Source organism: Gopherus evgoodei, chromosome 17 (assembly GCF_007399415.2).
Source record: "Gopherus evgoodei ecotype Sinaloan lineage chromosome 17, rGopEvg1_v1.p, whole genome shotgun sequence".
Classification (NCBI taxonomy): domain Eukaryota; kingdom Metazoa; phylum Chordata; order Testudines; family Testudinidae; genus Gopherus; species Gopherus evgoodei.
Window position 1 is genome coordinate 2,382,078 of NC_044338.1, and position 15,510 is coordinate 2,397,587.

Below are 15,510 nucleotides of genomic sequence, written 5' to 3' on the forward strand. Positions count from 1 at the left end.
AATTTTGCATTTTTAATAGTTACCTTAAATAAACAGATTGTAACACTGAAATGCAGCATCCTCAGTTACAAAAAGAAAATGGTTAAAGCTAATCAGAAGTTCCTCATTGAGATTAAGAGGGTTTCAGAATTCACTGTCAACAATGAATGGCAAAGTGTCAGAATATGGCTGAGAAACCCCTTTACAAACTCTAGCGTCCTGAATGTAATGAAAGTTCTAGAAACCTGTGTTTCATAGAATGCAACACTGAGTGATTAGGTCAGAGGTACTAATTTTGCAGCCTGAAATTTAATTTGAGTATTCTTTTGTTAACTGTATCCTGAGATTGCAGCAGATAGGGTAATTCACCTCCTAGATTATTGGAGATCCTTCATTGTAAGGCAGCATTGAAATTACTAGTAGAGTTAGTATTTTAGTAGTAGCGTCATTGAAATTCATGAGATGCGCCATTGTATTTAATTTTATTTTGGATTTGGTCAAGTCAAACACACATGGGGGAGGGGCCCTGAGGAGTTCCCCACCTCCTTAGCCGTGTATGGAACTTTCAGCAGAGGATTGGATGGGATTTTGTTTTGCTAAACAACACAATGCTCTCCTTTTTGCCTCTGCTAAAATGTAATGAAAATAAAAATTAAAACAATAGCTTTACTTCAGAACACATACATTGGGTTCCCACTGACAGCAGTATCATATTGTCCACTCCCTATATTGTAATCTTGTCTTAATTCAGATTGTAAATTGTCTGAGAGCAGAAAATCAGTCTGTCACATTAAGAGTCATTAACTTTTATTGTGCTATACTCATCCTAGGGATTCTTAAGAGATTAGTTGAAGCAATCTCAGCACTGTTAGCAATTATCTTTGAGAACTCATGGAGGACTGATGAAGTCCCAGAGGAGGAGAGGGCAAAGGGAAACAAAGAGGACTGGGGAATCATAGATAGTCAACCTAACTTCAATATCTGGAAAGATACTGGAACAAGTTATTAATCAATTTGTAATCACCTAGAAGATAATGGAATTATAAGTAATAGCCAACGTGGATTTGTCAAGAACAAATTATGCCAAACCAACACAATTTCCTTCTTTGGCAGGTTTACTGACCTAGTGGATAGGGAGTGGGGAAGATGTAGATGTGATGTATGTTGATTGTACAGTATGGGTTTTGACATAGTTCCACATGACATTCTTATAAACAAACTAGGAAAATGTCATCTGGATGAAATTACTGTAAGAGGGGTGCCAGACTGGTTTAAAAAAATGATTTATTTCAATGGTTTGCTGTCAGTCTGAGAGGATGTATTAGTGAGATCCTGCGTGGGTTTGTCCTGGGTCTGGTGCTTCTCACCATTTTCATTAATAACTTGGATAATGGAGTGGAGAGCATGCTTATGACATATGAAGATGATACCAAAATGAGAAGGATTTGCTAGCACTTTAGAGAAAAAGATTAGAATTCAAAAAGACTTTGACAAATTGGAGTATTGGCCTGAAATCAATAAGGTAACTCCAACCGTACATACAATATGATGGGGGCTAATTTAGCTACAACGAGTCAGGGAAAAGATCTTGGCGTCATCATGGATAGTACTCTGAAGATGTCCACGCAGTGCGTAGAGACGGTCAAAAAAGCCCACAGGATGTTAGGAATCATTAAAAGGGGGATAGAGAATAAGACAGAGAATATATTATTGCCCTTATATAAATCCATGGTGCACCCATATCTTGAATACTGTGTACAGATGTGGTCTCCTCACCTCAAAAAAGATATTCTAGCACTAGAAAAGGTTCAGAAAAGGGCGACTAAAATGAATAGGGGTTTGGAGAGGGTCCCATACGAGGAAAGATTAAAGAGGCTAGGCCTCTTCAGTTTGGAAAAGAGAAGACTAAGGGGGGACATGATAGAGGTATATAAAATCATGAGTGATGTGGAGAAAGTGGATAAGGAAAAGTTTTTTACTTATTCCCATAATACAAGAACTAGGGGTCACCAAATGAAATTAATAGGTAGCAGGTTTAAAACAAATAAAAGGAAGTTCTTCTTCACACAGCGCACAGTCAACTTGTGGAACTCCTCACCTGAGGAGGTTGTGAAGGCTGGGACTATAACAATGTTTAAAAAGGAACTGGATAAATTCAAGGTGACTAAGTGCATAAATGGCTCTTAACCAGGAAGGGTAAAGAATGGTGTCCCTAGCCTCTGTTCATCAGAGGATGGAGATGGATGGCAGGAGAGAGATCACATGATCATTGCCTGTTAGCTTCCTTCCCTCTGGGGCACCTGGCATTGGCCACTGTTGGTAGACAGATAGTGGGCTAGATGGACCTTTGGTCTGACCCGGTACGGCCGTTCTTATGTTCTTATTATTAGGTGAAATTCATTAAAGATAAGAGCAAAGTATGAAGCTTAGGAAGGAAAAATCAAACGCACACAAACCAAATGGGGAATTGCTGGCTAGACAGTAGTACTGCTGAAAAGGATCTGGGAGTTATAGTGGATCACAAATTGAATGAGTCAACAATGTGATGCAATTGTGAAAAAGGCTAATATCATTTTGAGGTATATTACCAGGAGTGTTACGTGCAATACACAGGAAGTAATTGTCCTGCTCTGCTCAGCACTGGTGATGCCTCAGCTGGAGTACTTTATGCAATTGTGGATGCCACACTTTAGGAAAGATGTGGACAAACTGGAGAGATTCCAGAGGAGAGCATCAAAAATGATAAAAGGTTCAGAAACCCGGACCTTTGAGGAAAGGTTAAAAAAAACCCTGGGTATTGTTTAGTCTTGAGAAAAGATGATGAGGGAGGACCTGATAAGTCTACAAATGTGTTAAGGGCTGCTTTAAAAAGGGTTGTGATCAATTTGTTCTCCACATCCATTGAAGGTAGGACAAGGCTCAATGGGCTTAATCTGCAGCAAGGGAGATTCAGGTTAGATATTAGGAAACACTTTTAGCTATAAGGATAGTTAAATTCTAGAATAGGCTCCCAAGAGTAATTGTGGAATCTCCATCATTGAAGGTTTTTAAGAACAGGCTTGGACAAACCTGTCAAAAATGGTCTAGGTTTACTTGGGCATCCTTCATGATGGGGAGCTGCACTACATAGCCTCTTGAGGTTCCTTCCAGGCCTATATTTCTATGATGATATAAGTTTTAAATAATGCTGGACAGGAAATTCAAGAATCAGAATTTGAAAATAAGCGTATATCTCTTTATGGCAAACACCTTAATTTATGTGATCTACTTTGTATCACACTCAACATTTATCCTCTCCCAGCAGCATCGGAAAGATGGTGTCCAGTGTTTGCAGCTGATGTCAGAAATATCTGACAAAAAGAACAGGAGTACTTGTGGCACCTTAGAGACTAATAAATTTATTTGAGCATAAGCTTTCGTGGGCTACAGCCCATTTCATCGGATGCATATAGTGGAAAATACAGAAGGAAGATATATATAAACACATACAGGGAACATGAAACAATGGGTGTTACCATACACATTATAAGGAGAGTGATCAGTTAAGGTGAGCTGTTGTCAGCAGGAGAGAAAAATAACTGTTTGTAGTGGTAATAAAAATGTCCCATTTCAAGTACTTGACACGGAGATATAAGGAACTGGGAGGGAGGGGGGAAGATAAGCATGGGGAAATAATTTTACTTTGTGTAATGGCCCATCCACTCCCAGTCTTTATTCAAACCTAATTTAATGGTGTCCAGTTGCAGTCGTGTGGCCAGGGAGGTTGAAGTGTTCTCCAACTGGTTTTTGAATGCTATAATTCTTGACATCTGATTTGTGTCCATTTATTCTTTTACGTAGAGACTGTCCAGTTTGGCCAAAGTACAAATTTTGGCCATATGGTATTGCAGTATATGTTCTCTTCTGTTTGGAGTGGAATGGGAGAGTGGGCCTTGATTTCACTTGTTCAGATTATTTACAGCAGGGCTGTGGGGAAGGGCAAAGATTGGTTTAGAGAAGATCTATTCTGCTTTTAAAATCAGAAAACACATTTACAGAGATGCTCTTTAGAGTATAAGCAACTTACAGAGAGCTAATGAATGCTGACAATAGATGGCATGAGTTGAGAATCACGTCCCACAAATAAGAGTGTGATTTTTTTTTTAATTCAGTTTCTGAATATATCCAACATTCATCACCCCTAGTGGAATGTATTATTTTAACTTTCTATATCGAGGCTAACTATTAAATGGATAAGGCCTTTTCAGTACTTCTGTTCCAATGAGAAATCATTCTGTTTGTTTTATTTTCTTTACTGGGTATTTTCTTTCTGATATGAGATATTGATACTTCATGTTTTAATGTTATAGGCACGTGATGTGCGCACCAATGAAGTGGTGGCCATCAAGAAAATGTCATATAGTGGGAAGCAATCCAATGAGGTATGTGGAATATCTTCTATATTAAACCCAGATTGCTGTGATATTAACTGACTTGAATTAATCCAGGCTCTCCCGAGGGAGAATCTTTATATAATAGTTAAGATGAATCGGGGCATTGTGTAAACAGAATAAGTTTCTTTGAGCATTTTCAACATGCTTCTGATTAGTCCGCTCCTGGCATGTTATGCAGCATGTATTTCACCCAGTCAGGAAGAGCCATGTTTTCGGGAACTGCATAATATGTAAGCAAAATGGTAAAATAAAAAATAGTTTGTATCAAGATCGGCAGCATTCAGACTTAATAGGAAGCTGAGTTGCCTTTTTAGTCTTAAATGTTCCATTCTGAATTCCATTTAAAAAAAACCACCCTGTTGCTTGCTAGATAAAGGCTTGCTAGGAATGATAGCAATGAATACAATAGAGACATGGACTCAGAAGGATGCCTGCCTGTAAAATGTAATAATAGCAGATCAAGCCAGAATTTATCCTTTTCCTAAACGGATTCTGCTGAACAATGTCATTTTGAGGATCTTGAAAGAGAGAATAAAAGAGAGAGAGAAAATATGGTAAAGCAGCATAATTGTGGGGAGATTCTCCAAGCTGTGGATAAAGTAGACTTTTAAGAGCCATCATAGACTCATAGACTCAAGGACTGGAAGGGACCTCTAGAGGTCATCGAGTCCAGTCCCCTGCCCTCATGGCAGGACCAAATATTGTCTAGACCATCCCTAATAGACATTTATCTAACCTACTCTTAAATATCTCCAGAGATGGAGATTCCACAACTTCCCTAGGCAATCTATTCCAGTGTTTAACTACCCTGACAGTTAGGAACTTTTTCCTAATGTCCAACCTAAATCTCCCTTGCTGCAGATTAAGCCCATTGCTTCTTGTTCTATCATTGGAGGCTAAGGTGAACAAGTTTTCTCCCTCCTCCTGATGACACCCTTTTAGATACCTGAAAACTGCTGTCATGTCCTCTCTCAGTCTTCTCTTCTCCAAACTAAACAAACCCAATTCCTTCAGCCTTCCTTCATAGGTCATGTTCTCAAGACCTTTAATCATTCTTGTTGCTCTTCTCTGCACCCTCTCCAATTTCAGTAAGGTTAAACATTAAATATTTTAATGGCAGTCTCCAGATTTTTTTCTTCTTTTTCTAGAACACTGTAGCAGAGATCATTAGCTTATACTTCGTGATTTTGAAGCTCCAATTTGGAAGCTTGAAAAGCCAGGGCTTGGAGTTGAATAGCTTGGTTGGAATGCTTCCTGATAGTGAAATCTATTAGGTTATGGAATAGTCTCATAGAAATGATACAGATGCTGTTGCCCAACACAGTCCGAAGGAGATTTTTCTCTATGCTATTTTCTCCTGTGTTGTAAGCAGTCCTGCACTGGCAAAGGGATAGATTACCTGACCTGACCTGACAGTGCCTAACCTTTTTGGTTTCCATGAACACAGAGCTAGACTTGCCACCTGTACTTTGAAGAATTGAAATATTCATTTAATTCTTTGGCAGTTTCTCATACCTATTTCTCCTAAGCAGCCTCGAATCCGAGTTTCATAGTTAAACTTCCTATGTTTCTAGTTTTTATTCTGTTACTGCACTAACTTGTTTAACTGTGTACTGATGAAAGTATAATTTGTACCTACTTCTTGTCCTACTGTTTTTAATTACAATCAACTATAAATATTCTGTTCACATGAATGAACTGAGCTGTTCATGCTTCAGAAATAGGTTCTGATTGCCTTCAATGGATGCTTATCTTTATCTTTATTTTGAAGAAAAAAGTTGGTTAAAACATTTTCTATTTTGTTTTTTGTTTTTTAAAGTATTTGAAGGAAGGTTTGCTCAGATTGTAATCTAGATTATATACCGCAGATCTCTTCAAGGCACTACAGTATCAGTTATGCATTCCTTTGTTTTTAATGGGATTTTCTCATTGGCTCTGGCAGAGACCATCTATAACAGGGGCATGCCTTGTTCCAAAACTAAATGGAGGGGCCTTTGAAGTATGTGGTGCAGTGGTCTTGATTTGTTACTAGGGCTTGTCTATGTGGGAAGGTTACACTGGTATAACCTAAAGTGTGAATTTAAACCAATATAGTTATACCAGTATAACTTTCCATCTGGACATTCTTATTTTAAATGTAGCTTATGTTACTTGAGAAGAGGTTTAAGCTAAACAAAAAAAGCCAATCTTATACTGCAATAAATGTGTCCATATGAGGTTTCTAATAATATAACTCTACAAGTATAACTGGTATAACCTCCGCTGGCTGGTGCTGCCCCGACTTGCAGCTGCCATCCCCACAACTCCTATTGGCTGTGGTTCCTGGCCAGTGGGAGCTGTAGAGCCAGTGCATGAGGTGAGGCAGGATGGGATGCTGCTTTTATACCTTAGATTCATCAGTAATGTCAACTCTAGCCTTCTTTAATTATATCAGAAGACTTCTCCGGGGTCCCAAATGTCTGTTGAAGCTCTTGCTCCTTAGCTGAAGGGACAGCGTCATTGAATCATTAAATACATCCTTCTCTGAAGAGTTTTAAGCAGGAATGTGTAAGAAAATGTTTACAAATGCTAACGAAACAAGTTGTAATTAATCTGATTGAAAACCTGTAGCGGAAGGGCTGTTGCATGGATGTAATGTGTAAAGTCCTGTGTATTTAAAAAAAAGAAAAGAAAAAAAAAGACAGAATGGCTGAGAACTTAACAATTGGACATTAACGGGCCATAAATCTCAGTGATGATTGAACCCGGTGATATTCTGAACCAGGGGTAGGCAACCTATGACATGTGCCGAAGGCAGCACGCAAGCTGATTTTCAGTGGTACTCACACTGCCTGGATCCTGGCCACCAGTCCGAGAGCTCTGCATTTTAATTTAATTTTAAATGAGGTTTCTTAAACATTTTAAAAACCTTATTTACTTTACATACAACAATAGTTTAATTATATATTATAGATTTATAGAAAGAGACCTTCTAAAAACGTTAAAAAATGTATTACTGGCACATGAAACATTACATTAGAGTGAATAAATGGAGACTCGGCACAGCACTGCTGAAAGGTTGCCGACCCCTGTTCTAAACAAAAAGTGCTCTCAGCCTGACTTGTAGCTGTTTCCATTGCTTCTTGCTAATTCGACAGACATTCTAGGTTTCAGAGTGACATTTGGGGTTTTTTGTGTGCGCTGATTGCGCTGATTTCTGTACAGGGGGATTGTGCAGGTATATGCTGCTGTGAGGTGCTGTGTGTATTGAGGGGGTTGTCATGGAGTCCCTGGGCAATGCTCTGGAACTGCTCCCCACCAAGCCAGTCAGGACTTTGGGGAGTCTCCTCTCCCTTGGAGCAGACTTGTTCAGGGCAAGAAGCTCACACGTCTTCACCTCCTGGGTTTCTCCTTGGAGCATTCAGCATCCTCTGCCCCTCCATGCGCTTCCCACAGCGAGCCCACCCAAGCGGGGTCCTGGGGAAGCCACAGGGTCCTGCACTCCCACTTTGCAGTCAGATGTGACTCTCAGCCAGCCAGTAACACAGAAGTTTATTTGATGATAGGAACAGGGTCTAAAACAGAGCTTGTAGATACAGTGAACCGGACCCCTTGGGTGGGTCCATTCTAGGGGGCAGTGAGCCAGACCCCCACGTCTGCACTTCACTGCTCATCCCCAGCCAGCTCCAGACTAACAACCTCCTCCAGCCCCACCGTCCTCCTCTGCTCAGCTCCTTTCCCGAGCCACGAGGTCACCTGACCTCTTTGTCTCCAACACCTTCAGTTGGCACCTTTGCAGAGGAGGGGCCCAGGCCATCAGTTGCTAGGAGACAGAGTGCCAGGCATTTAGGTGTACTGGCCCTTTGCTCTGCCAGATACTTAAGAATTGCCTAGGGGACACTGAGGCACCAACACAATATTCAGAGAAAACATTAAGAACATTCCTAGTTCATCACAGGGGTTTATTGTGTCTGCTGTCGCACAAGTGTAGCATTTGGGCCAAGTAATCCACGATCTATGTGGTCACTCTCATACAACCAATGAAATTGTTGCATATAACTTACCTGTAGAATAAGGGTGGTGATTTGTTGTTACCTCTGAGACCACAACAGTCTAGTGTTCTTGGCATGATGTTGTGAGCTTGGTTAAACCTTGTTCTGGGTTGAGTTAAAATCCCACTGAGAGAAAATGTGAACTCGCCCACATAAGTGTAAATCCCTACCTCAGACAAATGGGGTAGAGGGTTCACATGCTCAGGAGCTTTTGGTTGAGTATTGTCTTGGGTAGGGGTATGCATGTGTGAGAATAGACAACAGAGAGAGAGGTGAGAAAGCCACGCAGGAGCCTGTAAGTACAGTGTGACTCTGGAACAAGATAGAGCAAGGTTTTGGAACATGTGTTTCCTGAGAAGCTTAGGGGCTGTAATCTAAGAAATTGCTCCTATCGTTCATGGTTCCTTCTGCATTCAGAGAGATTGAACTTCGTACGTTCCTTGTGAACAAACAAAGGGACACTTATGGCACAGAGACTTGCTGTAACGTGGCTGTACATTGCATGGGTATAAGTGATTAATTCAAAATGGCTGAGAACTTAATTGGGTGGTAACAGGCTGCTAAATCCACTGGTGATTGAACCTTGTGATATGCTGAGCAATAAGAGCTCTCAGCCATGCTTGTAGCTGGTTCCATCGCTTCATGATGAGTCAACAGGCTCCAGAGTGACACACAGAGTAACAATCCTGGATTCTGATTAGATAGATCCTATCTCACTCCCCTTTCAGTTCTTCTCCTTTAGTCTCTGTTTCTATGTCCGTCTTTTATGGCCGTCACTTCTGTAGTATTGGACCACCCTTGTGGATGTTTAATTAGTTCCCCTTTCACCATATGGTTTTCAGAGTAGACAAAATCTGAATTTTTGATGTGAAAAGCAAGCAAACACATTTTTTGACACAACTTTCAAACTGCCTTTAATCCATTATGTCCGAACAAAAAAGAGAAGGAGACACACACACACACACACACACACACACACACACACACCCCACTTTGCCGGTCACTTTTACTTTCTAAATTAAGTGCAGTGGTCCTTCTTTTCAATTTGAACTTTACATTAATACAGGGTGCCAGTTGGACAACTCTGTGCATGGGTGATAAGATGGGACTGTTGACATGAGGTGTAAAAATACAAAGTGGTGTAAATAGAAGGCTTGAAAAATGTATTTTTCTGGTCTTAGGTATTCTCTCCATTCACATTTTGAAAGTCTCTATCTGAAGGTCTCTTTTGGGATTTTGCATTGCTGTATTTTGTTAAACTGTATTTGTATAGTAGAATTGTATAAACAAGGCCTATCTTGCATGGGTCCTAGAAAAGGTATTGGAAATGAGGGCTGATAAGACCCAAGAAATCAGAGAAATACCGTCTGATTTTAATATGAGAGAGATATTTCTGCTTCTGACTTACATCAGAGCTGTTATTTTTTTATAATTTATTTGTGTCAACGTTAAAGGGACACTATGACCTTGAAATCTAGTCATTTAAAAAATTGAGTTAAGTATCGTCAGGTGCTAAACATCCCTTGGTGTCCTTGCCCAGTTTTATTTTTCAGTCACATTTTCCTAATTTTTTTAATGCTTTTCTCCCCCAAAACCACATGTGCAGGGCAAACAAAAGGGGGCTGGCTGACTGACTCTCCAGGGAACTACAGTGAAATTGACTATGCACAAAGTGCTGTCAAATGCAGAAAGTGGGGGGAAAACAGAGATTTTTTTCCCCCAATCCTAAAGTTACAGTAATGTGAGGTGCAAAGTGGGTGAGCAAGTAATATCTTTTATTGGTCTAGCTTCAGTGGGTGAGAAGGAGAGAAACTTTCAGCCTTACACAGAACTCTTCCAAGAAGAAGAGGAGCTCTATGTAAGCTCAAAAGCTTTTTCTTTCGCCAGTAGAAGTTGGTCCAAGAAAAGAGATTTCCTCACCCACCTTCTCTCTCTCATATCCTGGGACCAACACAGTTACAACGCTATATACAGTAATGTGAGGGGTTTCTTTTAACAACATCAGATAGACAATTTGAAGACTGAAAGTAATCTTTACATTGGCAGTGTCCCTGTAAGAATATATTGTCATAGAACGTAACTGTTTTATATGGAGTTTGTTTGCTTGTTGAAAACTGTTCACTTATCAGTAAGTACGGTAATTTAAACTACTATATGTAAAAATTGAAAGTGATAAAGGAGAAATGATATCGAGAACGTAGTCAAACAGTTGGTGAGTGGCAAATTAAGGTTGACCTGAAGTAATGTACTTACTAACAGGGCTGCGTCTTTATACCTCCCATACTGGCGTTAAGGCAGCTGGCAGTGATAGAAGGTGATGGCAGCAATCCTGACCTCCTTCAGCCTGTTGTGTGTGTTTGACTGGCTGGGAAAACTGTGTTCTCTAAGGGTATGGCTACACTTGCAGCTGTACACCACTGGGAGTTACAGCTGTCTTCATACAGCTGTGTAGGGAAAGCGCTGCAGTGTGGCCACCCTGACAGCTACCAGCGCTGCAGTGTGGCCACATTTGCAGCATTTGCAGCGCTGTTGGGAGTGGTGCATTATGGGCAGCTATCCCACAGAGCACCTCGTCCCATTTTGGCGCCGTGGGTTGTGGGAAGGGGGCGGAGGGGGCGAGTCATTCCGCTTCCTGTCCCAACACCCCGTGATGCATCGCTTCAGATCCCAGCAGTCACTGTTTTTCCGTCCATGTTTGGCACCATTGTGACTTTCCCAACGGTTTCTGTGCAGCACGATTTCTGTGGGAAATGGAGCCCGAGCTGCTGAGGAGTACGCTGATGAGTCTCGCCAGCACAGCACGTTTGGCAGCTGAGCTATTCCTTCAGCTCCAAAGTGACAGTGAGGAGTCCGACGATGATATCAAGTCGCCTGACGTGTATGACACTAAATTGCTTGTGGCATTCACGGAAATGCTCAGCACTGGGGAATGCCGCTTTTGGGCTTGGGAAACAAGCACTGAGTGGTGGGATCACATCATCATGGAAGTCTGGGATGACGAGCGGTGGCTGCAGAACTTTCGGATGAGAAAAGCCGCTTTCATGGGACTGTGTGCTGAGCTCGGCCTCGCCCTGCGGCACAAGGACACGAGATTGAGAGCTGCCCTGCCAGTGGAGAAGCAGGTGGCTATTGCAGTCTGGAAGCTGGCAACTCCAGACAGCTACCGATCGGTCACGAACCAGTTTGGAGTGGGAGAGTCGACCGTTGGAATTGTGTTGGTGCAGGTTTGCAGGGCCATTAATCGCATCCTGCTAAGACGAACCGTGACTCTGGGGAACGTGCAGGACATTGTGGATGGCTTTGCGCAAATGGGTTTCCCTAACTGTGGAGTGGCGATAGATGGGACACATATTTCTATTCTAACACCACCCCACCTAATATCCGAGTACATTAATCGGAAAGGATATTTCTCTGTGGTTCTCCAGGCACTTGTGGATCACCATGGGCGTTTCATTGACATTAACACAGGCTAGCCTGGAAAGGTACATGATGCATGCATCTTTTGGAACACTGGCCTGTTCAGGAAGATGCAGGCCTGGACTTTTTTCCCAGACCGGAAGATCATGGTAGGGGACGTAGAAATGCCCATTGTGATCCTTGGAGACCCCGCTTACCTGTTAATGCCTTGGCTCATGAAACCGTATACAGGGAAGCTTGACAGGAGCAAGGACCGGTTCAACTACAGGCTGAGCCGGTGCTGAATGACTGTGGAGTGTGCTTTTGGCCATTTAAAGGGGCGCTGGAGATCTCTGTATGGGAAACTAGACTTGGGGGAAAGCAGCATCTCCGCTATTATATCCACGTGCTGTACCCTCCATAATATTTGTGAAGGGAAGGGTGAAACATTCAGTCAGGAATGGACCTCCGAGGTTCAACGCCTGGAGGCTGAATTTGCACAGCCAGAGAGCAGGGCTACTAGAGAGGCCCAGCGCAGGGCTACAAGAATTAGGGATGCCTTGAGGGAGGAATTTGAGGCTGAAAACCAACAGTAATGTTTGGTGCCTTGAACGGGAGTGAAAGTGCAGTGGTTACAATGTTAGTAGGAATCTTTTTTTCCTAAAACGATTTGCAGTGCCTGTTTCTTTCCTGGGCTACGGTATCTTTCACTTTCTGCAATAATAAAGACTGTTTTCAAAGCCAAGAATTCATTTATTGAAAAAAAAAATAACTTTCTTGACAGACACACAACATTTTGGGAACCTAAAAGGGCAGGGGGGTGGGGTGGGGAACTGTACAGTCACAGGTTTGAATATGTCCTGTCTGGAGTGCTGTGCAATGACTGCTGCACTTCAGGATGAAAATACTGCATGGTGATGGGGGTTGAGTGCAGAGGGTAAGGGTCGTAGTTCTCAGGGCTGGTTGGTAAACGTACAGGTGTTGGGGGCAGCTGGTGGTGGTAAGAACCTGGATGCTGGGGAAGGGGGTTTGGAGCTGACATTGGGGCACAAGGGAAAGAGTTTTGGGACGAGGGGAGGCGGCGTGGTAGTGCTCTGCCTGCATGGCTACGAGTGCCTGGATAGAGTCCGCTTGGCGCACCAGGATGCTTATCAGCTGCTTTGTGCTTTTCATCTTAGCCACTGCGTTTCTCTGGCGGATCCTGCTTTCCCTTTCTCTCCCGTCCTGCAGTTTTTTCCTCCAGTCCTGCAGTTTTTTACTCTCTCTAGCAGAGTGATCCATAACTGCTTTCAGCATGCCGTCTTTGCTTTTTCGCGGCTTCTTCCTGAGGTTTTGTAGCCTTTGAGCAGTGGATGATACGGGCAATTGAGTAGTCAAGGACACTTTTCGAAAGGCAAAAATGGCAACAGTTAACAGAGGCTGCATTGTTTATAATCTCACCCAGACAGTTATTCCCACACAGTGAAGGAGTTTACAGTCTTCACTTTAGCATACTTTTCCCATACCAAACAGAGCGCACATAACCCACGGGAGCCACGAAATGGTAAGTAAGGGGGACTGATTGCTTCAGGGATGTGCAGGGGTTTCTGTGCGTTGGGAAAAGCAAACAGCTGCAGGGGGCACCTACACTGAACACTCTCCCAACATTTTCCACAGGAGTTAATCCTGGAAGATATCTCGCTGCTGCATGTCACCTGGGAAGAGCGGGAGGGTCTTCTACAGCAATGTGGTTTCCGCCCTGGCCCCTATGCAGCTTGCCTGTGTGCAGCAATGGTCCCCCCACCCCTCGCAGCACAGTGGTGCGGACGCGTTAGCCTGACTAGGACAAGGACCACGGTGGCTCTCCCAATAAACTTGAGCAATCACATTGCCCACGCTCTGGCTGAAACTTTTGAAGAGATTACCGAGGCCGATTACCGCGACGTGATAGACCACATCAATGGGCTATTCCACATCTAGGCATGCATGCATGCAGCCATAACCCTACCTCCTCTCCCGAAACATTTCCATCCTGAAAATAAAAGCCGCTTACCGGGAACCCGCTCCTCTGCTTGTCCTCCACCAAGTACCCACTGTTGCGACTGGCTACCTTCTTCCTGGCTTGAGAAGAGCTCCTGGCTGCATGCCTCCTGGGACTTCGAGGTGTCTCCCCCACCCCAGAACCTCACTCTCAGTTTCCTCTCCCCTTTCCCCTCCCCCACTCTTTCCCCCTTGCTCTGAAGTGTCCATCGTAGTCGTCGGATTGGCAGTGGGGTCACCCCCAAGTATTGCGTCCAGCTCTTTGTAAAAATGGCAGGTCGTGGGGGCAGCACCAGAGCAGTGGTTTCCCTCACAGGCTTTGCAATAGGCACTCAACATCTCCTTCACTTTAACCCTGCACTGCAGCGCGTCCCGGTCATGGCCCCTTTCCAGCATGGCCGTGGATATCTGCCCATAGGTATCGTAATTCCTACGGCTGGAGCACAGCTGTGACTGCGCAGCTTCCTCACCCCAAACACTGATGAGGTCCAGCAACTCGCCATTGCTCCCTGCTGGGGCTCGTTTGGCGCATGGAGGCATGGTCACCTGGAAAGATTCGCTGATTGCACTCCACACCTGGCTGAGCAAACAGGAAGGGGATTTTTAAAATTCCCAGGGCATTTAAAGGGCAAGTCACCTGAGGCCAGGGCAGTAGAGTGCGAACTGATGAGAAGAGTGGCTGAACAGGCATTCTGGGATGCCTCCAAATACCTCTGGAGGCCAATTACAGTGCTTTTGGTGGCCACACTGGCAGAGCAGCGCTGTATCACCAGCGCTGCAATCGTTATACCCCAGGCAGAGCAGAAGTACAGCCAGCGCTGTATCCAGGGAGATGCAGCGCTGTATGTGCCTTGCAAGTGTGGACGGTGAATAAGTTGCAGTGCTGTAAACCCACCACCAGCGCTGCAACTCTCCAGTGTAGCCAAGCCCTAAGAAGGGCCAACTTAATTTTTGGAATATGAAGTGTGGACTCTGCAGGAGAGCTCAGATATCAAATGTTGTGGTGTGTTCTGCGCGTGCGTATGTGTAAAATATTACGTTAATTGAGAGATCTTTGCCATAAAATATAATTCCTTTAAATTTTTATTCTCTAGATAAATAAAACTATAAAATGTGATACTTTCTTGTGGCAAAGTTGGACGGTATAAGTCATGGTATTTAATATAACTTTTTTTGAATTCCAAACTTCAAATATTTTGAGGCAGATGCAGGTCTCCTCCCACCCCCAAACCCTGTTTTGTCTTGGTTAGGTCACTTTTTCTCTCTTCCCCCCTTCTTTTAAGTAACAATTTTGTAAAGTTTCTTCCTATTCTTTTTCTTTTCCACAGAAATGGCAGGATATTATTAAGGAAGTCAAGTTCCTACAAAGAATAAAACATCCTAACAGTATAGAATACAAAGGCTGCTATTTGCGTGAGCATACAGCATGGGTAAGCCGCTCTCCACTCTGCACTTCTCTTGTTTTGGTTGAGGGCAAATTTAAGTAAACACATGTCTCCAGCTGGCTGAAGGGGAAGGCACCTGAAATCTCTGTCTCCTACAGAGTGATAAGGAAAAGGTGCCCCAAGATGCTTAGAAATATGCAGCCAGGCTCAGTGGATTCTGTGAGCCATTTAAGGCAAGTCCAGAGACCCTGAAAACTTCCTCCTCGC

The 15,510-nt window shown here is 43.2% G+C and overlaps 1 protein-coding gene across 1 annotated transcript in view; it reads left to right on the forward strand.

Annotated features, from left to right (window-relative positions):
- The window catches only part of TAOK1 (TAO kinase 1), a 120,345-nt gene that overhangs the window by 48,110 nt on the left and 56,725 nt on the right, over nt 1-15,510 (forward strand). The window contains exons 3-4 of the mRNA XM_030537144.1: nt 4,329-4,400; nt 15,187-15,288. Coding sequence (XP_030393004.1) covers nt 4,329-4,400; nt 15,187-15,288 — 174 coding nt within the window. The remainder of the gene's footprint in view (nt 1-4,328; nt 4,401-15,186; nt 15,289-15,510) is intronic.